The sequence below is a fragment of the Cenococcum geophilum genome (assembly GCF_001692895.1).
Source record: "Cenococcum geophilum 1.58 unplaced genomic scaffold K441scaffold_56, whole genome shotgun sequence".
In the NCBI taxonomy this organism is placed as follows: Eukaryota; Fungi; Ascomycota; class Dothideomycetes; order Gloniales; family Gloniaceae; genus Cenococcum; species Cenococcum geophilum.
Genome location: NW_027137614.1, coordinates 270,523 through 281,237, shown reverse-complemented (window position 1 = coordinate 281,237; position 10,715 = coordinate 270,523). Strand labels below are relative to the sequence as shown.

Genomic DNA, 10,715 nt, shown 5'->3' with positions numbered 1-10,715 from the left:
AGGCGGATATTTTTTTTTTTTTATTTTTTTTTTTTTAGATTTAGCCTTCATCTTGTCTCTCTGTTATATAGTATGATTATTAGTCTTAACTATATGGAGTACGTATTAGTACCTATATAGCTACGTCTTATGTGTTCATATTTTACTAACCTCCTTCTCATTCTCGTTCTTCTCTTTAACGGTCTCCCTATTTTTTTATAAGTCATTACGTAGCTCTTCTACTAGTATCGCGCTAAGGTCCTCCACCTAGTAAGAGGCTTAATAGTTCACTTTTTTTTTTTTTTTTTTTTTTTTTTTTTTATTTCTTTCTTTCTTTTACTACCTTATAAGGGTAGGCGGGCGCTTCCATAGCTAGCTGATAGCATTCTAGGGTTATTCCCCTTTTAAGGCGGCTCTCAGAGACCTTATCATACGTTTTCGTAATTGTTCAAGCAGTATATTTTTCCTATACTTTTTCAAGTAGCTCTTATTACTTATAAACTATTTTCTCTATATTTTAGTAAGTATTATTATATATTATACGTTACTGTAACGTGGCCCGCCTCACTCGCCATACGGCCCAAAAAGACTGAGAAGTGCTTGGCGAACTTGTCGGCAAGCGGGCGGGACCTAATATATTATACTCTTACAAATTGCCTCTCTTCCTCTGCGCGCTCGCCCCGAGCGCTCGCAGGGATTCCTCTGTGCCGCCCGTTCTCGGGCCCTCACAGGGATCAAACGCCAAGAGTATCACTATATTAGTTAGTCCCCAGTAACATAAGCAATCGGACTCAGCCGACCCGCCTCATCCGCACGGATGCGTGTTTAGACTGTACTAGAGTAAAGTAACCGCTGGGGGATCGAACCCACAACACCTGGCCCCGGTAAGTTCGCAAGGCACAATTGTAACGTGGCCCGCCTCCACGTCGCATACGGCCAAAAAGACTGAGAGTGCTGCGAACTTGTCGCAGCGCGGCGGGACCTAATATATATACTCTTACATCTACTAGTGAACTACTACTTTATATTCTAGTATAGCGGCGTAATATTCTCTTATAAACCCTATAGTTCTATTATAGGTACTGATTTTATTAGCTTAGCTAATAGCGCTAAGGAGCTTTTTATTAATACCTTCTACTTATTTCCTAGCCCTAGATCTAGGAGCGTATAGTATTATTAGCCTTACTATAAATAAATTAATAAATATCTATATAATTTCCTATATAATTATTCTATAATTTTATAATTTAATTACTAGTATAAAAATATATATTATACGCCTATATATTTATATAAAGCTATATAAGGCTCTACACAAAGCTCCGCTCGAAGCTCTACTTAAAGCTCTACTCGAAGCTCTACTTAAAGCTCTACTCGAAGCTCTGCTTAAAGCTCTGCTTAAGCTCCTCAAAGCTCTGCACAAGGCTCTGCTCGAAGCTCTGCACGAGGGCTCTGCACGAAGCTCTGCACGAGGCTCTGCACGAAGCTCTGCACGAGGCTCTGCACGAAGCTCTGCACGAGGCTCTGCACGAAGCTCTGCACGAAGCTCTGCACGAAGCTCTGCACGAAGCTCTGCACGAAGCTCTGCACGAAGCTCTGCAGAAGCTCTGCACGAAGCTCTACGCGGAGCTCTGCGTAGGGCTCTGCGTAAGCCTCTACTAAAGCTCTACATAAGCTTTATTAAAGCTCTGCGCGAGGCTCTACCTAAAGCTTACCCCCTTCTATAAAGCAAATCTATACCTACTAGTAGTCCTTAGTTATTATTTAAAGCTGGCTCGTTGGTTTGGGTACTCTGGCTGCGGTAGGAAGAGGTCGTGGAAAGGTGCGGCTGCTACGACTCGGGGGGCGTCGGCGCGACGACGAGATAACGAATTGGAATCGGGGCAAATCGGGCAACGTAGTCTTCTTCGCCAGGTTTGATTTGGTAATTCTAGCCATTAGGAATAGCTTAGGGAGCTGTGGAAGTTAAGACAATTTGGCTTAAAGTAGGTATATATAGGCCTAAATACCCCGCGCGGGACTAATAAAAATCCGAACCGTGTACCAGACCTTCTAACGAAGGTCTTGCCAAAAGCGGCTAGCGGCTTGGCAAGGTAAGCCTTGGCAAGAAGGTCTGGGAGCGAGACAAAATAGAATCACGTCTGAGCTTGCTGAGGTAAGCGCCAAGGTACCGCTGCTCGTTAGGTCTGCACAAGATCCTTACTACTTATCTCTACTCTCTAGTTGGTATATTTTAGAAGAAAACAAGGCCGATTGCGAATCTAAGAGTAGTTCCAACGAGAGTTCTAGGTCTGAGGATACTAAAGATGATGCGGTTACTACGGGCGTGAATCGGAATCAACTCGGAAGTAGAAGTCTCACTCCCTGGTCACGTGCAGCTCTCTTTCGGCTAAGCCTGCTGCCTACGGCCATAGCCGCCCCGTTCAGCCATGACGTCTCACTCCGCCGCGGCCAAGGACGGGCAAATAAGTCCTGTCCGCCTCGCCACAATGAAAGCAAGTAAGGCTTCCCCCGAACCTTTCGTCTCCCACATTTCGATACTCCAAACCTGTCTTTCTGCCATTCTTGATTGGAATGTTCTCCAAAGGCATCCTTCACCTTACCTCCATTCTACTCGCCGCGTTCACGATGGGTGGTGGATGCAGCAACAATCAAGTTCCATTCTCAATGTCGACTGAGAAATACGAAGCCCCTCTTCATTATTGCGAGGACGCACCCGGTGAGATTGTCTCAGGTAGCTACCTGGTTGAGCTCCGGCCTGGCCATTCGTTTGATCAACATTGTGTCGCTGTCGGTACCGATGTGCGTCCATATCTGCGAAAAATTCTCAGCGCATTCCAAGATCGGGTTGTCTACACCTGCGAAAACGTTAGCGATGAGCTCATGAACGCCATTCGAGCGGATCGGGGAGTCCAGTTAGTGCAATGTGATTGGAGTCCTGGTGCCACACTAGAAGCTGTTGCAGGAGCAGCTAAGGTAGAAACAAAATTGCCTGATGGATCTCACGACTCTTCCCATTGACAATTTTTGCAATATATAAAAGACGAAACAAGCATCATCTCAACATCAACCCAACCTCTTCGAGTGCCAGTGAATGTACAAAGGAACCCAACAAGCAGAGCTAGAGCCTAAGGATGACCTCCATCTCGGATACGCTACCTGACTCCCAAAACTATATTCTAATGCTCGATATAAGGTGCCGCTAATTCTATTAAGGGTCATGGCAGGTGGTTCAGGCGTATCTCAGCTTATTCTCTTGAAGCGTCAAATTGTAAGAAGAGGCTTTGGATACGGTATATTTACAGCACTAGGTTCTTACGCACCGCAAGCGGAGCTTTTCCACACTGCATCAGCCTCGAAGGTCCCCAGCACGAGAAAATTGCCCCCATGTGGTCCGTATCAGAAACTTACCCCCTATTTCTTCCATTTATGATATATATACTTAGTTCATCGAATGACTTGAGATTCTATCTTTAGTGAAACCCTCCATGAAACCAGACAGCAATAATCAGTTATATAAGGCGCCAAGAGCGCCAAGAAAGATTAAAAAATATTTTAAAAAATAACGGCCTCGCAATAACTTTAAATATGCTTTAGTTAAAGTTAAAGAGATAAAATTGCCAAAATTACCTAATATAATCGTAATCGACCCCTCGGGTTATGTTATATAGTTATTGCCACGTCCCGATTCTTCCGTCATGCTTCTGCCTACGTTGTTCGAATGACTGGCCTTCAGAATCCTGACTGAAAAGTCGTCCGTATAAATACGAGTGAAGATTCTGCATAATTTGCTTCAAGGTCTTCAATTATCAACTTCAAATATTCTCTCGCCGTTCCGTCATGAAATTAATCACACTCCTACTGCTGAACCTAGGCGGCTTAGTATCGGGATTAGAAAAGGCAAGACCAAGGGCCGCACGACCAGCTGTTTACCACCGATTCGAAGCTGCTCACGAACCATTGATCAAAGATGAATACCTTGTCATGTTGCGCGATGATCATCCACTCAAGGACCACTTCTCTTTCATAAGGACAAATCTTTCGGAAACTGCAAGTTATTTTCATCCTTATAGCAATATTAATGGCTATTGCGTCCGAGTCGATGAGCGCACAATGCACGATCGCATTCGATATGATCCAGGCGTTCGCTTCGTCGAGCACAACAGGGAATTTAACCCACGACCGGACTGGGATGTAGAGACCGCGAGACCCGCGAAAGGCCTCTCACCTCCTGATCTCGAAAGGAGGTGGAAAGTGTGGGAAGATTGGTGGCACTGGGTTATAGCTATGTCAACGTCATGGGGCCAAAATGACAGGGTCAAAGAAGACGAGTGGGTAATTGATAGTGTATGGTCATTCTAGATCCTATGCATTTGGTGATATAAGCTGACTATTCCTCACTAGGATATGCTTAAGGAGAGCGGGAAAGGCGTTGATATGTACATTTTGGACACAGGTATTCGGATCACCCATAATCAGCTCGGCTATATTAATAAACCGCGGAACTTCCGAAATAAATACGTTAATGAAGAATTTGTAAGCTAGCACACAGGCCTTCAGAGGTAGAGACACTGATCTGTTCAATTGGCGTGCAGGACGACACGGAGGGACACGGAACTAATGTAAGCATAATGCATCCCTACCGTGGTCTTTATTCTAATACGCTTCAGGTTGCGGGAATGGCTTTCAGGGTATCACCTTGGATCCAACTTATCAATGTCAAGATTCTAGGGAGAGGAGGAACATACGACCGCATCGCCCAAGGTAAATTAGACAACTTACACGCATAACAGTATTAATTCATTATAGCTATCGATGATGTCACTGACGATCATCTGGAGCTCCGCCGATTGAAGGTTGGTGGCGCTCTCGTTCCCAGTTCTTCTTTCGTTTGTCGAAGCTAACAGTTAAGCAGCCCAAGGGATGGAAGGGGTCTGTGATCAATATGTCATGGAAAGTGAGTGCGACGCCTCAGCTCCAAGCAATCCTTAAAAAAGCTAGCGACGCAGGAATATCCCTGGTATCTTCCGCAGGCAATAGCAATGAGCCGCTTGGAACCATTCCATGCGGGTTCGTCTTTTCCCTTTTTTTCCAACTACCGTGACAACGTTACCCTTTTCGCACCGGGAGAGGACGTTTGGACAGCGTCTCATGAAGGAGACGACGAATTCGCCTATGTAGATGGCACAAGTTTTGCTTCTCCTGTAGTAGCTGGGACAATTGCCATATTTATTGGCTACGAGGGCATAATAGACGACGTTAAGAAAGTCCAGGATCGCCTGAGGGACAACTGGCAGAGAAACGTCCTCAACAGTCTTCCAGGCCACAACCCCATCCCGAATATCCTTGCGAACACGGGACTCCACAATCCAAAAAGGGAAGTGTATCATCCTTACTATGGCCCTGAGGGTCGAGAACTCGCCGATGAAGGTGTCGAGCAGGCAAATGGTAGGTTTGATTCCCAGACTTGCGGTAGTAGACTTACGACGCGCTCAGGTGCAATACCCGGAGGGTCTGCTTCGCCAGCATCAACACTTGGGCTCATAGGTGAGCCGTTCATTCCCGCATTCACACTCGCTATCTCGCCAAGGGTGGACACCAGAGCAACACCAGTTGCCGCTTCGCAGGTAGTGCCGAGCCCAACCAATAACCCGCCCCAGTGATGGAACTGGATTGGAGGTTATTTGGAGCTCCGGATGGAATACCCCTTTCACCAAATTTAGATTGATTGATTTGATTGGTAGAGTGGCGTGGATTGAAGCTGGTGGAGCTCCTGGAGCTCCACAGCTTATACCTCTTCGGGAGAAGAATTAAGCGTCCAGTGGTTAGTGCGCGATAAATAGCCAATTAGTAGTGCTCCTTATGGCAGGACGTCTAAAAATTATAGTCTCAACCACCTAATATTTGACTCGTGCCCATCGCCCAGCCCTCACCGCTGCTTGCCTATATCGGCGCTCCTCCCTAGTGTTGTTCACCATGCCCTAGGTATAGCAGCGCCTCTGCCTCTGGTGATATTATCCTCACCCCAAAGTCGATTAATCCGAACACCATCAACACTATAAAGGATGTAGAGATGTTGAACAGAACAATCAGGAATGAGAACTCTGTCTATTGAATGTGGCTCTAGAGCTTCTATATATATATGAGGAAGGGGTAGTAGACTAAGTCGGTGACCGATTCGGTGACCGAGTCAAGGGGTAGGTAACTGAGACAGTAGTAAGGCGGTGGTAAGCAAATCCGATTCAGGTCAACAAAAGGAGTTCCGGCTAAATGGCAAGGTATTTATTCGGTATAGAGCTTTAACGAAGCCAGTACTATACACAAAGCAGCGCACGTTCTTTGGTAGAGTAACTAGCTAATCTAGAAGGCGACGATATTACTAGCGGGGTAGAGGAAGCTGGTAGGGATAGCGATAAGGATAATGATAAGGATTATCGGCGTTAAATTAGTGAGATTCGCACCAACCTTCCTTAACACCAAAAGGTTGCCAAGACTTATATATATATTTACTATTAATGGTATACTCACGCGCTGGACCTCCACCAGCTATTCGCTGGATGGAGTAGATTCGAGCCTTAATCCACTCTGTTCCAATCCATTTCCATCACTGACCCGCCCCAGTAGCAAACTGGCCTTTGAACTATGAAGCTGTTGCCTGTCTGTCGTGTCCAGCAGCCAACATGCCTAGCTGGATTTGCCTCGGGACCAGAATGGATACCGCACCAGCACAGAGATTTTCTCTGGAAGTTGGCGTTTCCGCACGGATGCAACTAGTATCTGGCTTCTGTAGGAGTATACACGGGTTGTAAAAACGACGAATAGATTCCAGGGGCCCCAACGGTAATTTTATCCATTGGTTCCTAACGATACATCCATTCATAAGCAGTGATAATGATTGAATATTTTGAAATCCTTATGAATATATGTCGGAAACGTAAAGCCTTGTGGTGTAGTAAAGGATACTGAGGTGTGTGTATAGTATTAATTGTACGCCGCTTGTTTAAATATATACGCAAGAGCAGATGGTAAGCAATAAGAAGGGGGGTTAGAGGATTCTAAAACAATGTCGACTACAGCAAATCGCTACAACACCATGCCAGGACTGATTATATAGCCTCTACCTATGTATGCAGTATCGCGATTGTTTATTCATATCGCGATAAATCGGCTCTCTTATGAATACGATGCGATAAGTGGCCAACTTATTCATTCATTCATTATTGGGACCCCTGGCGCCGGATATGCAAGCGCATGCGTGATTGAAAAATAAAATAAAACACGGTCGTGTGCGTGGCTGCATCCTTATTAGCGACGAGCCGTGGTGGCATCACTTGTTATTCTTGGAAAAATTAAACGGCCTCTAGATGTGAAGAATTTGTCTCCAAGATTTAGAATCATCGGACATGGCTTGGACTTCAAAGACCAATCGGATGAGGAGGAAGTGCTGCCACATTTGCTATTTTCTCTTGAGCCATAGTAATCCAGTATTCAAAGTTGTGAGAGGACTGTGAATAGATAAGAGACTTATGGTTAGTGAGAAATCATGAAAAATTATCGGTGCCTCAATCCTCCGGCTTGAAACACTCCACATAAGGAAACTGGAAGCATCGGTAATTCTTTAATTCAGCGAGGGGTATATTCTAGGCCAGCGGTAAATTAACACCCCCTAATTGATATGCGGACACCCCCTAACTGATATACGGACACCCCCTCCTCAATTGGTTTAGCTAATACTAGAGCATTTGGCCTTATCGCCGGCATTTTCTAGAATCCTAGTAGTCGCATTCTCTCTTAATAGACACCTATTACCCGTTAAGAATGACAAGTCTATAATAGGCTGCATTCCCTTAATAGTATACATAGATTAACTTGCGGGCAATTTAGTGGGCGTAGAGGATAACCTAATATAAGGTTGAAACGTGTTTTCCGTTAGCTCTCTATAGTCGCAGTAAGTATTAATAGCAGTAATAGTTAGGAGCATGCCGAGACTAAATAGGTCGTCTTTAGGTGAAAATATATATTAATTTAATCCTAGGAAGAAGTAATCTATACTGCTTACGCTTAGAGCCATGTTATACTATTATAGGCTTTACTTATATGTTTATTATACTTTTAGGGAGAGTAGATGCCGCGTAGTATTCTATTCTTTCCTTTTGCAATATAGAAAGTAGACTAACGGTGTAATTAGAAATGTAGGCTGCTATATCCTTAATAATCTATTAGGCTTATTGCGTATAGAGTAATAAATTAAGAAGTATTTACATTAAATAATCTCTAAGATTTAAACCACAGCTCTTTATACCTAAGGAGCCTAAGCTAAAGGTTTAATCCTTATATAATCCGATAGCTATAAACTAGTAGGCTATAAGCTATTGTTTTTAAAACTGTATATTAATGCCTCTACAAGATAGGCTTTATATTTATTATATATAAGGAGTTAGCTTACCGTTAAAGGAGCAATACTAAAGATAATCTATTCCGGTTTTATATTAATATATTAGGTTATAGTTAAGTATTAAAGATCCTCTGATAGGTTTAATGTTTATTAGGTTATAGATACTTCGCCTTAAGCCTATCTCTCTAAAGGCTAAGCCTTTTAATATCGCTATATTAGGTAACAGCCTGTACTTCGTTCTTAGTATAACTATAATCTATATATAACAGATAGAAGGATATAGCGCTATATACTATTGTGCTAAGCTATAAATAATATAAAACAATATAATAGATAAAAACCACATAAAAGCAAAGGCCGCTTTATTATTATTCTGCCTAAGTAATGCTATAGTTAATTGTCTTTTTGTTATAATAAATGCCTAAAGTAATAATGGCGTAGCATTTAGTAATATTCTAAGGCTCCTTAGATTGCAGGCTATACACAGTTTGTATAAAAGGGACTATCTAGTTTATAATAGGTATTATATCTCGCGAGTAGATGGAGTATAGTACTAATATTAAGCACGGCTTATAAAATAAGGATAGATAATTAACTAGGCTTTTTCGCCCTTAATTATAGATTAAACGCGTTATTAGGCGTTTACTAATATAACTATAAATATATAATAGAGTTAATAAAGTCTATATAAAGCTGTTAAACAGCCTTTTTACTTTCGTCTTCTTATACACTAATCTCTACTACTCTTCTTTTTTAGCTTTCTACTATTAAATACAACCCTTCTAAGCTCTAGGAATACGTCTATTATTATAATTAATTAATCTTAATAGAATCCCTTACTTAATATTTAAGTACTTTATCTTTTTTCCACCTAATAAATTAGAACTTATTTAACTAGAGCTAAAGTAAAAGCTTTTAAGATTTGCTAGCTGCTATATCCAACCAAACAATTAAATAATGCTAAAGATAGAATTTAATCTCGCTAACCTTTACGAAAGGAAAGGACTCTATAAAAAGGCTAGCTGGCTCTATTATAACGTTTCTATAGAGGCTATTACAAAAGGAATTATAGATCAATAGTCTCTTCCTCCTATAGTGCTTACTTACTTCAACCCGGAATACATCGATTTTAACGCTCTACTTCCAACACCTAAAGAACTTGAGGAAGAGAAAATAATGCTACTTCGCTAAGAAAGACAAGCTGTTAAAGACTAAAGCTATGTCTTAGAAAATAACCTAAACCGCCTATTATCTTATTTTAGGCTCGCGGAACTCTGTTAGAAGGATATATTAGAAGGAAAAAAGGAAGCGGACTAAATATATAGAAAATTTTATACTTTGGCATTTATAATAGGAATCCCTAATTAGAGAAGGTAGATTAAGACACTTTAGCAGCTTAAATATCGACCTTCACAAGAAACTAGCTAAAGAATACCCTAAAAAAAGAAGCAAGGAATAACTGGAGACGGTTTATAAACGAGCATACTTCTAACCCGAGCCTCCCCCATAACAAGGGCCTTTGGGCTATAGCGAAATAGGTAAAGAAAAAGGCAGGGCGCCTAGCAGAAGACCCACACCTACCACCCCTACGAAGAGTAGGAGAATCACAGGCCATAAACAATAACGATAAGAAGGCAAAGATCCTTACAGAAAGGTTCTTCCCCTAACTAGCTCTAGCAGACCTTAGTAATATTACGGGCAAAACACTGGTAACTCGCCTATGGGTTAACAGCGACATAATAATAGAGGAAATGGCTAGAACCATTAGCCGCCTTTTAAATAATATAGCACTAGGACTAAATAGGATTCCAAATAAGGCCCTAAAAACCTATGGGCCACTTATAGTACCTTAGCTTATAGATGTAGCCAGAGTATACTTTGCTATAGGCTACTACCCATAACTTGGAAGATCTATAACAACGGTTATCTTATAAAAAGAAGGCAAAGTAGATTACTTAATCCCAGAAAGCTACCGCCCTATTGCCTTAAAAAACACCCTTAGCAAGATCTTAAAAAGGGTAATAGCGGAACGTATAGTAGATACGGTAGAGGAACACGCCCTACTACTATAAAGCTAAATAGGGGTAAGAAAGAACCGCTTAACACTATTAGCACTTACGCTACTTACTGCCACCATTAAATCTATATAGGCGATGCGAAAGGACTTTATAGTATTAATACTTAGCCTAAATATTAGTGGTGCCTATAACAATATACCCCATAAGCGTCTCCTGCATATCCTTAGGGCAAAGGGCTTCTTAGAATAGATTATATAATTTATCTAAGGGTTTATAGGCTAGAAAGAAACATTACTAGTCTTTAGCGGATACCAGAGCCCCCC

General features: G+C 42.1%; 3 protein-coding genes across 3 annotated transcripts; all 3 read left to right on the top strand.

Moving 5' to 3' along the window:
* The first annotated feature begins 2,574 nt into the window (after positions 1 to 2,574).
* On the top strand, positions 2,575 to 3,014 carry K441DRAFT_667551 (uncharacterized protein). The gene has a single exon (XM_067649861.1). It carries the CDS (start codon positions 2,608 to 2,610, stop codon positions 2,998 to 3,000), a length of 393 nt encoding a protein of 130 aa, XP_067498947.1. The 5' UTR covers positions 2,575 to 2,607; the 3' UTR covers positions 3,001 to 3,014.
* An 86-nt stretch (positions 3,015 to 3,100) lies between these two features.
* Positions 3,101 to 3,682, top strand: K441DRAFT_277582 (uncharacterized protein). Its single transcript, XM_067640910.1, has 2 exons — positions 3,101 to 3,371; positions 3,457 to 3,682. The coding sequence occupies exons 1-2, from the start codon at positions 3,200 to 3,202 to the stop codon at positions 3,543 to 3,545; spliced, it is 261 nt and encodes an 86-aa protein (XP_067498946.1). The 5' UTR covers positions 3,101 to 3,199; the 3' UTR covers positions 3,546 to 3,682.
* A 137-nt stretch (positions 3,683 to 3,819) lies between these two features.
* On the top strand, positions 3,820 to 5,610 carry K441DRAFT_681063 (subtilisin-like protein; the record flags this gene model as incomplete). The annotated part of the gene is made up of 9 exons (XM_067651428.1): positions 3,820 to 4,326; positions 4,384 to 4,515; positions 4,575 to 4,601; positions 4,650 to 4,743; positions 4,789 to 4,835; positions 4,895 to 4,936; positions 5,013 to 5,427; positions 5,476 to 5,526; positions 5,570 to 5,610. The coding sequence occupies 9 exons, from the start codon at positions 3,820 to 3,822 to the stop codon at positions 5,608 to 5,610; spliced, it is 1,356 nt and encodes a 451-aa protein (XP_067498945.1).
* Positions 5,611 to 10,715: the final 5,105 nt, after the last annotated feature.